General features: G+C 39.9%; 1 protein-coding gene across 1 annotated transcript; it reads right to left on the reverse strand.

The window, feature by feature from the left end:
* Positions 1-515: 515 nt before the first annotated feature.
* mboat1 (membrane bound O-acyltransferase domain containing 1) lies at positions 516-16,066 on the reverse strand. The gene is made up of 13 exons (XM_063487847.1): positions 15,807-16,066; positions 15,208-15,353; positions 14,033-14,110; positions 12,361-12,456; positions 10,820-10,875; positions 10,384-10,438; positions 7,868-8,063; positions 6,299-6,491; positions 6,077-6,180; positions 5,895-5,959; positions 5,679-5,811; positions 5,127-5,278; positions 516-3,188 (listed from the first exon to the last, which is right to left on the reverse strand). The coding sequence occupies exons 1-13, from the start codon at positions 15,894-15,896 to the stop codon at positions 3,017-3,019; spliced, it is 1,536 nt and encodes a 511-aa protein (XP_063343917.1). The 5' UTR covers positions 15,897-16,066; the 3' UTR covers positions 516-3,016.
* Positions 16,067-17,255: the final 1,189 nt, after the last annotated feature.

Consider the following 17,255-nt stretch of genomic DNA (forward strand, 5'->3'; position numbering starts at 1 on the left):
GTTATATTTGCAAAAACTAGCTATGCAAGTATCCATACTTTTCCAATCAGCTGTTGTTAAGGTATTTGGGTCTCTCTAAAATGAAAACAGTCAGGCATTGTAGGCATTGTGTTCACTTCATTTTATACATGTTTGTTTTCCTCTCATCTTGCCTCCCAATTGTCATTACGTGACTGAATTCAGGCAGAATCACTGCACACACACACACACACACACACACACACACACACACACACACACACACACACACACACACACACACACACACCTGTGTCACGTGGGAAAAGACGTGACACGAGGGACAAAGACGGAGCCACTTTGAGAATATCATCCGAGGTTAAAAGGGCTGGGGGGAGAGGCGTCGCATGGAGAAGGAGAGCAAACTGTAAGAACGAACACAGCAAATGTTTTCTTCTGACATCAGAAATTGTTTGTTCCTAAAAGAGGTTTTACATTCACATCTTCAGAGCACAAAAACAAAAAGCATCTTAATTATAGTTTATAATAAACCTGGAACAGAGTTTCATTCGAGCTTTATTTGTTACTCAGACTTTCCTCCACACAAAACACTAAAATGGAGCATTGGTGTAATTAGAAAATCTCACATTCTCACAGTCAGTACAATTAGACAGCAAACATCATCAAAGCAAATACAAAAATATCTTCAGTATCGGTATTAAATCATTTAAATAGCTGCTCGTCAACATATTCATACTGTAAATCTGCCCCTCTCTGCTCGTCTTCCTGCTCTAAAATCACATCGCCGACATAGAAACACGTGGAGCCACAAATATGTTACCGGGTTAATGAGGCCTGTGGGTACCAAGTGTAATACACTCACACTTTTTCGACCTAAATGCTCAGAACTTTTGGCCAAAAGGCATCATCTCTAACATTTAACATCATGACAAGTACTCGTGTACGTTCAAAGATTACCATATTCAAAAAAATTTAATAGCATTTTTAACTTCCTTTAAAATCTTTAAAATACCCTGGTATGTCTATTTTTTAAGTGTTAAATTCATGCTTTCTCCTCATCCCAAGTTTTGTGAAGCAGCTGTAACATCACCTGATATGTCAAAAAGTCAAGCCTCAAAGCAGAGCCTTAATAAATTTAAGGGTTTAGTCAGTATGTAAAAACTGAGCCAAACAGGCAAACATTTTCTGTCGTTATCAAGTTTAGATTAAATTCCAAAGCAGTTAATAAAAAAAACCATTAAGATTGTTCTTCCAGCGTGATTAAACGTGATGCACTAGGCAACTTGTATAATGCATTGTAAGACATTTTCAAATGTGATGCGCATTTTCTTTACAAAACAACATCTTGCACTGCAACTTGTGTTATAACAAACACATTGAAAAGCTATCACATAGCTTGCAGATAGCACCATTAAAGAACAATCCGACTGTGCCACCTTTAAAACTTCTAATGCTCCAAAATCTATAATCAGTGCTAAAAATTAAAAAAAAAAAAAAAAAAAAAGTACTGCAAAATAAATTAAAAAGGCAAAGGTGTCTCGTGTTTACAGTCTGTAATCTGCACATTAACTTCTGGTTTTTCAGCATCATCTGTGCAAAGGGAAACGCTTGTGCAGGGAAGAAAAGGAATTCTGATGCAACGCCATCATGTCACATGGAAAAATGGCTGTTTATGTCAGTCAGATGACTTTTCTTCATCACTTGGCTCAGCTCAGTTCACACAACCACCAGATGTCTCTGTTAAATCAAACCTCTGCTGCTACAAAGAACCACAGAACCATCACTTTTTCAGATCATAATTTCCATTCTTTGAGTTTCACCACAGCCTTTTCTCAGTTTACTTGACATTTTGCCAACAGGGACTGAGCACTGTGCACATTAACTACCTTCACTTTGTCACTGTTTGAGAAAAGGGGATTTTCAGTAGAGGAATAGATCAACTTTACTAATTTAACTATGGGAAGTGTACTTTGGCTTTCAACCAACAGGGGCAAAAGATTTCATTTTATTTGTTACCGTTTCCTTTTTGTTCACAGGGGGGGAAGCCAAGAAATATAGAAACTATAAAATATGCTGCAAACTAGGCTCCTCACCTGAAGGAGCTGCTATACTCATTAAAAAACATTAGTAATCAGTAATATTAAGGCTTCCACTAGACAGCTTAAGAGCTCCATGGTCTGATTAGTTTTTCATGTGGTTTTAATCCAAGCCAGCAAACAGTGGAAGTATTGTGACAGTCCATAGTTTTTCATGATTAGGTCCACACACTCGGGGGTCACTGACAGTGGCTGTTGGGATATAACAGTGGGGCGAACCATCACCCACACAGATCTACAAAATCCTCTGGGCAGAGCGAGTGCAGCGGGTGCAGCTCCCTCTCCTCTTGGCATGCTCCTCTGCAGCCTCACAAGGGCAGCCTTTGTGTGCCGCCCGAATGCGACCGAGTACAAGCATGTCTAAGAGCGACTATATGTGCGTTTTTGTTTCCTAGTGTCTATTTATGCGTGAGTTTGCGTGTGCATGTGTCCTGGTATTTGTGGACCGTTTATGAGCTGCTGACCCGCTGTGCTGGCTGAGATCCCACCAGTCAGTGGGACAGCACAGATTGAGGACAGGAATGAAAGTGAGTCTCAATACTCTCTTCACACTGTTGTATTGTTGTTGGAGGAGGCAGGCTGGTGCTGGTGAGATGGCCAAGGAGGGAGGAAAAGCTGCAGGGAGTGGGGGTAGGTAAAAGGGGAAAGGGGGTTGGGGGCCAGCATTCTGGTGGTGGTGGTGGTGGTGGTGGTTGTACCAGAACCATTTCCTCAGCTGAGGCTTTTCTTCAGTGTCTACCTGATGAGCTTCAATCATGAGAGAGGGCTCTCCCCGTACACATCCAGTACCATAAGTACAAATTTTCTTTACTCTGTATAGTCAAAAAATAAATAGCACAATGTTCCCATTTCAAGCTGGCTGAATGCCCTGGGGATACTCATTTGTCTTTGAGAGGAGACCGAGTCCTAAAAGCCTGGTAAAAGAACGCAAAGTGAGATTTTCAGTCTTTGTCATTGTTGTTGGAGTGAACATGCTGGCACTGGGCTGAGCACGGAGCGGAGGAGGAGAAAGAGGAGGTTTTGGTGGTGGTGGTGGGTTCCCTGGGTTTATGTTTGCGATGCAGGGCGACTGCAGCCAGAATGCTGATTATGTGCACGTGGAAGTACATGGACCTAGGTGGGAAAAACAGAGTGGAACTTTTATTATGTAGGGGAAAAAACCCATCCAGCTAGATTTACACTAGATTAATTAATAATTCAGATTAGAAATGAGCAACAATATCACACTTTGTTGTATGAATCCAGAGAAACTTCCTCAAACTTAACTACTAACTTATGACAAGAAACCATGCGCATTGTGTTTACAATGGGGCCAGCAGTCATTATATGTTTCAAAACTAGTCACATGGCAACAACATAATGCATTTAGGCACGTGAGTATGGTTAAGATGAATTGCTGAAGTTCAAATTAAGCAACAGAATGACAAAGAAAGAAAGGTGAAGTGAGTGACTTTGGATGTGACATGGTTAAATGGTAAATGGCCTGTATTTATATAGCGCTTTACTAGTCCCTAAGGACCCCAAAGCGCTTTACACATCCAGTCATCCACCCATTCATGCACACATTTACACACTGGTGATGGCAAGCTACGTTGTTGGTGCCAGATGGCTGGAGTATCCTGAGTATTTCAGAAACTGCTGAGCTACTGAGAATTTCCCACACAACAGTCTGGTGGTCCAAATGGTTAAAAATAAATAAATAAATAAAAAATATATATCTGGTAAGAAGCAGTTCTCTGGGTAAAAATGCCTTGTTGATGCCAGAGGTCAAAATGGCCAGACTACTTTAGAGCTGATAGGAAAGTAACAGTGATTCACATTATTACACCCAAATAATTACAACCAAGATATGCAGAAGACCATCTCTTAATGCACGATAGTAGCAGAAAACCACACCATGCTGTCAGCTAAGAACAGGAAACTCGCAGTGGCTCTCCAAAACTAGACAACAGAAAACTGGAAAAACGTTGCTTGGATGCTGATGAGTTACAATTTCTGCTGCCAGATTCAGATGCTAGGGTAAGTGTTTGGCGTAAACACCATGAAAGCATGACTCTACAGGGCACTCCCTGCATGGTATTAATGGTTCAGGCTGCTGTTGGTGGTGCAATGGTGTGGTGGGGGACCACACCTTGGTACACTTTCAGCCCTGACTATTGTTGCTGACCATGTTCATCCCTTTATAACCACAATGTAAGTAGTTTTTGATGGTGCTACCAGCACAATAACACGCCATGCCAAAAAGCAGAAAAAATTAACCTCAAAACTGGTTTCTTGAACATGACAGTGAGCTCACTGTACTCAAATATCCTCCACAATCAACAGATCTCAATCTAAAAGCACCTTTGGGATGTGGTAGTTTAGGAGATTCACATCATGGATGAGCAGCAAAGAAAATCTGTAGCAACTGTCATGCTGTCATGTCAGTATGGACTAATGAACATCGGTGAACCAATGTTGTGAAAAAACTGAAGCAGCTTTGAAGGCAAAAGCAAAACTATATTAGCATGGTATACCTAATAAAATGGCCAGCGAGTGTCGATTAAAAATTGGTTCTAAGACCATCAAAGTAACACACGAACATGAAACGTGACCTAATCGTTTTATGATTTTAAATGGTAAAGGATTTTTAAATACTAAATAAATACACAGCTGCGTGCTCCTATATGGCCTACAGGTGTGCACACAGACATTTACTGCAGAAAATAAGGAAATAATGGGGATTTATTATGCTAAAGTTAAAGGAGAATCTACAGCACTGCAAAGAGCAGTCTCGGGGACTTGCCCTTAATTCCTGTCTCTCGCTCAACTGTCAAAGAGAGGAAATGTGGCCAAGAACGGTTTATTGACGCATGATATAAGAACTGTTGACAATCCACTCGGCATGCCTGTGGTTACAGTCTGCGTGATTACGCCTCTTTGGAAGTATGTACAGGGGTTCCTGCTCCGCTTCACATGTATGAAAACATAGAAAGGTTAATAGAACGCAGAACCACACAGCTATAGAGTTGAAGCAAAAGGATAATTTAATTAAAGCGGGGTATGACGTACCTGTAATAAACTATAGTGTGGTTAACTGCAAGAAGGAGAAAAGGCATGACAGTGTAACAGATGGCCAGCTGTGTGGCTGCCCAAGTTGAGATGTCATAACCCAGCTTCATGACTCTGGAACCCAGGAAGTAATGACGAATTGACCTCCGTATCTGGTGGGGAGAGGCAGACGGACAACAGTTATCGTTTAACAGATGACAGGATTAGTGTATTCAAGGAAAACTTTTGTTGAACTATTTAATTAACATGCGAGAAGCAGAAAGTGCCAAGTGCAATAAAAAGTCAGTTAAAGCTGTTCCCAGAGAGGTTTTGTTTGAACAGGCACTAAAAACATTTTTAGAGCCACTTTCATGCTGATAAGATATGTTTTTGTTTGTAGTTGTACTGAGGAAACTGAAATATCCTTAATCTTCACAAAGCTACCAGAATTGCACCGTTGTAAATGTAACAAGAGCTGTCCCATCTATTCATGGTCAGTTTGTTTCCATACAGTTCGATTACCTTCCACTTGTATTTTAGAGCATTACTTTGCAGAGAATGTAGACAACTTACAGCTCTTGCTGCTATGGTGATGGGGATGGCAGTGAGGAAGGTAAAATAGTACCCTGGATAAACACCATGCCACAAAGCAGACAGGATAAAGGTCAACGCCAAACGGTGCTTTGGTGCTCGGTCATAACACACCCTGAAAAAGGAACGGGTTGGGAATTTCACTTTTTTCACTTTCCGACTGTGCACACAATTTGATTTCACACTCGCAACACTTACGTTTTAAGCCAAATTCCTGTTTGAATATTCCAGTTGTCTATGAAGGTCTTGAAGCTGGTTGCTGTCTAAAAGAAAAAGATCAGTAGCTACAATAAGAGTGTGCTCCAGTGTCTAATTAACTCACAATTGGACACAGTGCTGAAAGATCATGCTCTCGATTTTAACCATCTGAAACACGGCACCTCAATCCCGATGATGTTGAGGTTGCTGATGAGGTCCCAGGATGGCTTTCCATGTTCATCCATCCCAAGGAAACCATAACCTGCAGCATTGTTGACTGCATCAGCTGACAGAGGAAGAGGAAGATCACCACATGACATCCGTGGCATTTGTCCCCAGAAGCAATAAAAAACAAAACAAAAAAAACTGGCCAAGTAAAACACACAGATGCACTAAATACCCACCTAATGTCCAGGCGAAGTAGAATTTGGGCCTTGCAGCTTGTATGGAGAAGAAAGCATAAGTGAGCCTGGTGAGGAAGGAGGCTTGGCTCACAAAGTCGGGGTCAACGTTGTACGTTATGGGCAAGGACCGAGTGACAGTAAGGAAGAACAGCATACAGCCGGCGCAGACTACCAGCTTATGACAAACGGCGTTCTGCAGAGAAAGCAAATTACTTCTGAGCACTGATAGAAGCACCCATTACAAATGGATAATATTATGACTACCATTAAATCTTAAGCAGAAATCAGCATCTAGGGTTTAACTTAACCCAAGAGAAACCAGAAACAAACTATCAGTTTGTAGCTCTGCTCTAGTGGATACATTTAAAATGTTCACCACAGAAGTTACGCATTTCCTTTGAAGCTGAAAAAAGTCCTCCTGAGCACCTCAGTAATATCTGACCTTTCTGCGACTGTATATGTTTGTAGCAGATTTTTTTCTAGTCCACATCAGCCAAGACCTTTCTATTCTTTTTTGATGAAAATGAAGCCATGCAAAACTTTAACCTCCCTACTGAAGGTATTTTCTGAGTTATAGGCCCCCATGCAATTTATGTTAAAGAGGTTGGGTTGAAATTTGGTGCTTTTCAGTTTACATTATTGTTTTTTCCAGCATAACTCCTTAAGTACAACAGCTATCACATGAAACAAATTTCAGCTATTAAAAACTGCAACCAATGTAATTTTACACCCTCTGCAAGTTTTACAATGTAAAAAAAAAATCTAATTTTCTATAATCAACTTTCAGCGCTAGCATCACGGGATGCATCATAATTTTGATAGCAACTTTGCACAGATTTCAATTACTATAACAGAGTAACAGAAAGAAACATTTATACCTTAGATGTTTTATTTGGTTTCTGAGAATTCAATAGAGAACTTTAAGGGTGTTTTCACAATGTTGGATAGATAACAGGTCAAAAGAAGTTACATCATAGCAAGGTCGTTTTGCTCTTTAGTCCTTAAAAGTCCTGGCCTGCTAACATGAACTTTAAGGGCCTGCAATTCCAAAAATATTAATTGTGCGTAGGTGAAATTTTGCACATCTTTATTCAATTTAGACTCCTCTAAACACCTGTTCTAAGTTTTATCTACTCTTGTTTCTGTAGGATATCAAAAAGGCCAGATCCTCACGTCAGTTCAGACACGCAACTCTTGCTGTGAGCTTGTGTAAACTTATTTCCAAGGAACAGCCAATCAGAAGAAAGCTGGCTAAGAAGATGGGGAAGAGAGTCAAAATGACCTACTTCAGAAACTGAATCAAGTGTAAGCATGCACCACATTCCAGTAAAAGAATTATTTTTGAACTGTGAATGATGTAAAGTAAAGGACAGTTCAAACGCTCTTTCAATAAAACAAGAACAAGAAGTAAAGCCACTGTAGTAAAGTTACAGAGATTCCAACCAATGGAAGAAGAAACATATTGCTGGATAAGCATTTAATCCCCCTCCTGATAAAACAATAACCAATCAATATAAATTGAAAATAGGAAAAGACTACAAGAGTAGTAACCAGTATTCATGAACTTACCAGAGGTGATGGGTTCTGGGTCTTATTGTAGCCATTCTGCCGATTACTTGAGGCATGCTGCTGCTGCTTGAGCCTCGTGCTGATGTGTCTGCCCTCTATGAAGTCTATGTACTCTTTGTAGTTACTGCATGGCCCCACCAAGACACTCAGAAAGTTCAGATTGTAACTCAGGTACTCAATGAGAGAAGGCCTCACACTACAAAGAGACGAGGCAGAAATCACCGAAAAGAAACAAACTTTTTCGAAAGACTAACTGAGATCGCTTTGAGTGAAACGTGACGGTGCTACTTTAGATTTTCTCCCAAGGTGAGTCGTAATCTGAGAAATATATGCCATCTAGTTTTAAATTAAACATCCAACAGGTCATGATCAGTCAGCATCATTGCTTGCCTTTAACTTAGTTTCTCTGACCCTCTACATATACCAGCTGCAAGCAATAAAATGAACCAGGGTGGGTTAAAAACTGACCTAATTCATGACCAAATTCGCTTCCATCCATGTTACAAACTATGTATAACATTTACAGTACAGGAGAACTTGTATGCGAAACTGGAATAAGGACAATGTCTGGTCCCTGATAAATAAGAACAAAATTAGTTCAGTTAATCGAATATTTAAGTACTATGACAAACACATCAATTACCAGATTTACAGCTACTGGGTTATTGCACAGGTAGGCGGCTATATTTTATGGCTGCTTTTAAAATACATTTTAATTCATTTTAAAATGGCATGCATGGTACAGTCCACTGATAATGTGATTTCATGAATTCGCATGCACAAAAATGTTTTTCCATGCAAAACGATGTCTCTTTTCTAAGTTCCCAGCATGCTTTTTTCCATAAATAAACTATTCACCATGATTTCATGTCCTTGTCATTGTCCTTCGTGGCTAAAGGAAAAGAAACAGTTATTTATTCTTTAAATAAGGTCCAAGTTCAGATGCACTGTGAAAGTATCTGCACATCTTTGCTGTACATGTACACTTTACATTATAGGATTACACTCACCAGTTACATTATTAGGTACAACTGCTCCTTAATTCAAATGTCTAGTCAGTCAATGACATGGCAGCCACTTAATGCATTTAGGCACGTAGACACAGTCAATGCTGAAGTTCAAACCGAGCATTACAGTATAGAATAAAGTTGATTTAAGTCGATTTGAATGTTGCATAGTTTTTGTTGCCCGACAGGTGGTTCAGAAAAAGCTGATTTTACTGGGATTTTCTCACACAATTATCTCTGGAGATGGTCAGAAAAAGAGAAAATCTCCAATAAGCAGTGGTTCTCTAGGCAAAAATGCATCGCTGATGCCAGAGCTCAGAGGAAAATCGCCAGATTAGTTCAAGCTGATAAGAAGGCAATAGTAGCTCAAATAACCACTTTTTACAACTAAGGGCTACAGAAGAGCATCTGTGAATAGAACACTTATCAACCCTTGAAGCAGATGGGCTGCAGCACCAGGTACCACACTGAGGCTACAACTCACACGAGCTCACCAAAACTGGACAGCACAAGACTAGAAAAGGTTGCCTGGTCTGATAAGTCTTAATTTCTGGTGCAACATTTGGGTCGGGGTCAGAATTTTGTGTAAACACCATGAAAGTATGGATTCATCCTGGTTTGTATGAACAATTTAGACTGGTGGTGGTGGTGTAGTGGTCTGGGGGATATTTTCGTGCCACACTTTGGGCCAATTAGCACCATCTGAGCATTGTCCAATGGCACAGCCTACTTGAGTATTGTTGCTGACAATGTCCATCTCTTTATGACCACAATGTACTGATCGTCTAATGATTGCTTCCAGCATCATATCTCACAGCTCACATCATTGCAAACTGTAGTGGATTCAAAAGACCTCCACAGTCACAGTTGAATAGAGCACCTTTGAGTTATGATGGTACAGGAATGTGAAATCATTCTGCATAATGAAGGTGTAGCTGACAAATCTGCAGCAGCTCTGTGATGCAATCGTGTTGATAAAGACCAGGGGTAGGCAACTCCAGGCCTCGAGTGCCAGTGTCCTGCATGTTTCAGGTGTGTCCCTGATCCAATCACAGCTGATTTGTATGGTCAAATTACCTCCTTAGCATGTCTTGAAGTTCTCCAGAGACCTGGTAATGAACTAATCATTTGATTCAGGTGTGTTGACCCAGGGTGATATCTAAAACCTGCAGGACACCGGCACTCGAGGTCTGGAGTTGCCTACCTGTGATATAGACTAAAAATTGAAGAATGTTTCCAGCACCTTGGTGAATCAGTGCCATGAAAAATAAAAGAGTTCGAAATGCAAAAGGGGGTCCAACCCAATACTAGCAAGTGTACCTAATAAAGTGGCTGGTATATGTAAGTTTATCTATGCAGACTTGAAGGCTAAACTCAGAGACACAGGAAAATCCCAAAGAACTCTAGTCTGTTAAAATCAGACTCTGTTTAAAAAAAACAAAACACACACACACAAACACACACACACACACACCACTGTAAGTTACTTGCTTTGCTGTGTAAACTTACTTTATAGCCATGAGCTTCTGCTCCTGTGTTAACTGTTCAGTCTTCTTACACATACCTGAAAAAAAAATATGGAGTTGTTGATATCTTTAACTCCCCCCCTTCTCTTGTCCTTCTTTAACAGATGTTTAAATCTGACTCTAAGAGACCTTTTTCACTGAAACACTAACAACTCACAATGGAAAAAGCACAAATGTTACTAACAACATCAATGACTGCACATTTTGTGGCTCACAATTATGACTTCGACATTACATTAGAAGGGAATCAGAAGGACATGTTTTAATAAAAGCCTAGGCTACATGTTTTACAACAGGTGTGAAAATCTGCAGTGTAAAAGCCTGTCATCCCTGTTAAGTTACACAGACAGCATGCTGTGAAAGGCTTGCCAATGTGCTGAGCTTCCATATGTATGTGTGCATCCACTTGTCTGTCTTACCGTCATGGAGTTGGAAAGCCAACGTGGTGAGCTTCTGTGTTACTATCATCAAAGGTCTGGGCAGAGAAAGATGGTAAATTATTGTTTTTAATTTGTCTGAAGAAGTTTAGAAATTGATGCTCACAACCTGTGCCTGATTGTAGGTGGGCAATTTTGAAAAGATTTCACTTTAATAATCATTTTAAATTGTATAAATGTTAGAAGTATGATAGCATAGCAATTCTAATATACGTTTTTTTGTTTTTTTTTTTAAGTGAAAGTAAAAACCTAAGTCATTTAAAGCATTACCAATTTAAGCACAGCACTTGCCAAGCTCACTAAACCTCTGTGAGAGACTCTTGGATTTATTTACCATTGTGAATCACTTCATTCTTCTCTAGTTGTGGCAAATCAGGTCACTTATTAATCCAATGCAATACTTTCCTATCCCCAGAGCTTCATTGGATCATTGGGCCCCTTTTAAATCAGCACAGCTAGATTTTCAGCTTATCAAGCTCACATTTAGGAAACTCATGCGAATGTGTGTCCACATATAAACTACGTCTCTCTCGCGCACACACACACTAGTTTGTGTTGGTGAGAGGGCTGCATTGTGTGCACAGCATGGAAAACTGAGGCAGAGAGAGGCTGGCCATGCGGCTGGCAGTGCCAGCTCAGTGAGAGCTGGCAGGGGGCTCTGAAGTAATGTTTTTCAGCCAGTATGTGCAAAACTCCATTACTATAGCATACAGGCTCCATTTTCCATTTTGTACATTATAGAGCGGGCATAGTACCTATGATTTTCATGTCAAGTGTCAATTTCAGTTCATGGAAATGCTCTTGAACAAATGCAAACAGACTTTAGAGATAAGGGATAGATGCATAACACCTTACTAAAAACAGAGCAAGAAATATAGAGGGAAACCAGAAATCTATCAGCATGAATGACTGCTGTTCAGTCTGACTCACACAACCTTTGCTCAGAAACAAAGTTAAGTAGTGAATGTAGTTTCTGTTTAAGAAAAAAAAAAAAAATCACAACTTTTTTTTTTTTTTTTTTACTGGATTGATACCGAAACATGAAAGTGTATCAAAAAATAAAATAAAAGCTGGATCCCTAATTCAATATGGGATCACACCAGAGGCTGACTCACAGGCCTGGCTGCTCATCTCTAAAGTCACGTGGAGTCTAAATGAGGCTGCCAACAAATTCATCCGCACTGGAACAAGGCAAAGTAGCTGCTGCTGAATACAGAGGCCAGCAAAGTCAGCTGTCGCTTTATAAAGTATAACCACACATAGAAAAACAGACATTTCCAATAAAATGGGAGGCAGAAAGCAGCCTAAGCTGGGCAGCGTCAACTGTGAACAATGCTTCTGCTATTTTTTTTTTCTTCAGTTGTTTTATATGTACACAAGGCTGGGGGAGTCGGTGTGTAAGCTGGTACCACCAAGGGTGGAAAGTGATAACGTATCTAAACCTCAAATGTCTCCATAATGTGCTGTCACAAAGAAGGTGAGGCAAAGAGGAGAGAAAAATAAATGCTTCAGATTTTCCTCACCCAGAGAAGTCAGTGGAAAGTATTCCATAGTTAAAGATGAAGACTCGGCTCACTTGGCACGCGGTCAGATAGCCCATAGATATCACCATGGAATACCTGAGTGGAAAAGAATGACGCAAAGTAAATAAAGTAAAGGGCAGTTCAATCACTCGTTTAATACAATACCTAGAAAAAAAGAAAAAGAACAAGCTGGTGTGGTAACAGTTGAGTCACCAGTAAATGCATTTGAGGAGATTAAGAAGTTTCCTTAAGTTATGAGTCATTAGTAATTACTGGAAGTGATTGTCGCCTCTCTGGGTTACTTCACAAAAATTAAAAAAAAAAAAAAAACCAAAAACAGTGAGCATTATGTTTCTTTTTTTTTAATATTTGTGCCATTTACACTACCTCTAAAACTTCCAGCATAGTTTAACTTTGACAAGACACAACTATTTTCATCACACTCTCAAATGAAAAAAAAAAAAGAAAAAAAAAAAAAGAACGAACAATAATACAGGCACAGGTAAGAACTTGTGTTATTTCTGCAGGACTGAAAACCTGATATTCTGCTTTACATTTCACATTGTCAAAAAATTTTAAACAGTTACAAACATTGGCATATCTTAAAGTAATGATCATCTGTTGTTCTGGTCGTTTCCTAGATTGTCCTGGCTTTAACCTAAAATGTTCAATTACTTTGTTTCCCCTGTATCAGTGACACAGAAGTGTGTGTCCAGAAGCCCATGTTGAGTTTACACAGTGTTTTGCCTCTAAAGCCATAGAACAATACCAGTTCTACTTTGCTCTACCTACAGGTAATCCTTGAATACCTCACCAAGATAACCGTACAATTTTGCTCTAGTCATAAAAAAAACAAAAAAAAACAACAACTGCCAGACACACCTGAGCCATGCTGTCTGAAGTCAACACCCATATCCACCCAGACGTAATGAAAAATGTGCATGTGCTCTTAAGAGTTCCACTGAAACCCTGTAAACATGAAAGTTTCAACATCCGCATAAACACCTGCTAGCTATCTTCGTGAGTAGACTGGTCAGGCTGGCATGCCTGGCTGCCTGTCGCCTGACGTGTTCTCCAAAAGTTTCATGCCTTTAAAAAAGTACTTTCGTTCAGGCCACATTGGAACAGGAAGACAAAGGGGGCGGGGTGCAGTAGAATGAAGTCTTTCTTGGAATGCGCGGCAGGGAGTGAATGAGTGGTAAACTTCAAGGGCGTGGGCAACAATTGTTTGTTTAGCGTTTCCAAACTTATCTACGCTACCAACAGATATCAAAAGCAATGCAGTTGCTTAAACTGAGCAACTAGCCCACCTATGAAGTGAATGGCTCGTGGGCTGGGTTGATCTCGTCTGGCAAGTTTGACCTGAAAACAGCAACAGCTAGTACTGCAGCCCTATCATGGGAAATGCAGTCCTGCCGATCACATACCGGCTTGATGAAGCAGGCATGTCAGTCAACGCAACCGGAAAGGTGTGTGTGTGCGATGAGTATGACTACAACCAGACTGACTAGGCCTAATTCATCGTTACAGGAATTACGGGCAAAAGAGCAACAGTTGCACAATCCATGTAAGAATCCACTGGTCTTTCAGCCCTTTTTTCTGTCTTTCAGAATCCATTATATAGCCATTCCCTAGACTTTTATGTTGACTTCCCTTTGAGGCTTGAATTTACCTGTGCACACTGTTGAGGTCAGCTTTGATGATGATCAGGTAGTTTGCAACAACCACAGCCAGGATGTGAGATGAATACCTGCAGAAGTGACACAAAACATTCTGTAGGTCTTTTCAATGACACAGGCAGCATGTGCCAATACAACTTAAACACATTTCCCACAGATACCTGCTGCTAAAGCACTACAATACACTCCCACACAAATACATGTGTTTCCAATTTGTCTCATGACCGCGTACGCTCAGTGTTCTACTATAATTATAAGCCCGAGGCATTAAAAACATGTTCTAACTGTGCACCCAGGCCAGTTAGTACCATGGCTATTTCCATGTTGTAGTTTAGCATTGTCTTGCTGAAATAAACAATATGCATGTTGTCAGAGTGGCTATATTATTTTGCTCTAAAACTTACATTATTATTAATGTGGCCTTCACAAAAGGTGGATGAAACCAATGCCTTGTGCATTAAAGGACCTAGGCACCACAGATGATGCTGTAGTGGCAGGAGGCAGAAGTGTTTTCTTGATCTGGTTCACATGGATTATTTCAGAAGTGTTCCTGAGCGCATGCAGTAATTTTTCCTACAGAAGGTCTGTTTTTAGTGCTGCAGCCTGAGGGCCTGAGACCATATTCTTAAAGAACTGTTGATCCAGTGGGCTTGGTCTTTTTCTTCTTATGTTGACCTGCTACCATGTTTTAAGCACATATTTTTCCAAGGACAACACCTTTTTTTTTCTTTCAGCATTTAACACAATGCTTTGTAGTATTTTTCCAATTAAACATGTGATGTAAATGATTCATTAATCACTGCATTCTGATTTTATTTAAATCTTATACATGTGGGCCCACATACAGCCCACTTTGATATTAAGTGAGGCTAGTGAAACTTCCCTTTCTGTCATTGTAAAGACATTTGAATATTCAACCCCTGAGACTTCTTAGTACAAGAAAAAGAAGTGCAGTTTCAGTACAACTTAGTTGTTCAACATAAGTGTGTGAAATTACAGAAAAAGTTCCGGTAGCTCATTGCCTAGACAGTTCTGTAATTATAAAATATAAAGTTTTTGTTCATTGACAGAAAACACTTTTTGAAACATGGACACATAAAATATCTTTGACTCGCGTACTGGAGAAAAAAATGAATGGAGTGGTGTGTGGAACAGTGCCATACATTACCATCCAAAGCAGAAGACGAGAAAACCAATACCGAGGAGAGCGGCAACAAAGTGCCTGACCAGGGGACTGACATGGGCCGGGCTGAGGTAGAGACGAAAGCAGAAGGCAGCAGTTAAGGCAAACAGCTGGCATGCCAGAAAATTCACCTGTGTGGGAAGAGATAAAAATGAGGATTGGGGTGAACAGCTAAGAGAGATAATCAACAAACATTTCACGTTTTATACTTTTATAGGCAATTAAGGGCTTTAAAGTATATTATCATAGTGTACTATGATAGTGTAAAAATTTTATAGGGACGTAAAACAGCAGCGTATGACACGTTACAGGACTTTATCGTTATTTTTATTATTAATAATTTTCTTTAACACGACAGAATTTAGTTTTTGGACAAAGCCTCCAATAAAAGGACAATAATGTGGGCGTCGACGACTTTTAAGGAGTCGCGGCACGTGTGTCCGACAAGTGACACAACGTTAATTGACGGAACATCATTTATTACAATGATTTTTTTTTTTTTAAGAAAAAAACCCAGTAATATATCAAAAGATTTTAATTCTTCCGAAATAGCCCCACTGACTTGTGAGTCACGCTTGTCCTACCTGATCAAGAGGAAACCCCAAGTATTCACTGACAGGCAGCAGCCACTCGGATCCAGTGGTTTTAAACGGAGTCTGTGCCGGATCGCCCATCCTACGCAGCTGTTCTGTCACGGCACCTCGGTTTGCCAGGTTATCTTTACGTTTGTTAGTAGCTAACTACGAACTATTTTCTGTGACTGAAATTCATCGTTTTCCCTTGAGCGCCTGTGACAAGTCAAACCAGTCGACAGACCGGGAACACTCCCTCCTCCTTCTTTCCCTCCCCGTCAGTACCAGTGGAGTTAGACAAAGGCAGACGAAAAATAAATAGCCCTTCCGGTTGCGGCTTACAAAATAAAAGCCAATTCAAAGCGAATAGACGGCAGACTTCAACTAACCGCATAAATCTCTTCCAGACTAAAGTCTTGTTTTAACCATACAATGTCCTAGAGTCCACTATTGATGAATGGAGAACACATTGCTATTGTGTCCAGGCAAACGCAAAATTGACTTGTGTGCTTTTGTTTTGAAAACATCAGCTTTATCACGAAAGACGAAATTAACCCATAACCCCATGTGCATTAGAGCCAACATCCTAGTTAAACTTTAACCTTTACTTATGATGTTAAAAGTTTTAACAAGAATATTGAAGCAGTTTTAAAAACGTAATAATGTTATTACACATAACTTCCGGTGTTTTTTCGAACTTAACATCTCAGAACGTGCGTTTTCTTTCAGACTTACGGACAAAAGTTACTTGAGCCAGTATAAACACAGTACTGTACAAAAGCTTTAAGCAACTCTTTATGTATTTATATTTTGCAAGGAAAATGAGTAATAGGTGTAGCGGTTTATTGAAACATGCATAAATGGAAATACAGTATATAAGAGAAAAACAGAGTTTTTGGAAAACTCATCTCAGTGTCAATAATTTGCCTGAACTCTCTTAGGCAAGCTTTCTTTTCATCATTCAGGTAGTCTTCAGGAATAGTTCTCCAGACGTCTTTACAATGAAAGCTCATCTTTGGATGTTGGCTGTCTTTTGTTTTGTTCTCTTCTAAGATGAAACTGCTCACATTGCTTCAATAATATTAAGGTCCAGGCTCTGGAGAGAACAGTCCACGAATGGTGCTTAATTGTGTGTTTTTCTATCCAGTTATGCCTGTACTGCATTGAAAGTATGTTTCTCATCATTTTCATGCTTTCCAGATGGTATTGATGGATCAAGAACTCTCAGTAAACTTCTGTATTCACTGTACAAGAGCCTTAAGTGTGTCCGGTCTTTAGTGGATTTCTTTCCTATTAGTTAAAAATGTTTTTCAGGAACTGTTCATCTCCTGTAAACAGTTTTTTTTAAGACTGCCACTTTTCCTCCACTTGTCCAGTTTCCCCAAAGCTTTGTAAGAACACATTGCACAGCATGATGAAATATGTCACATTTTTTGGTAAGCAGCTCTTTGGTAATTACTT

The sequence above is a fragment of the Pelmatolapia mariae genome, linkage group LG10_11, assembly GCF_036321145.2.
Source record: "Pelmatolapia mariae isolate MD_Pm_ZW linkage group LG10_11, Pm_UMD_F_2, whole genome shotgun sequence".
Lineage (NCBI taxonomy): Eukaryota > Metazoa > Chordata > Actinopteri > Cichliformes > Cichlidae > Pelmatolapia > Pelmatolapia mariae.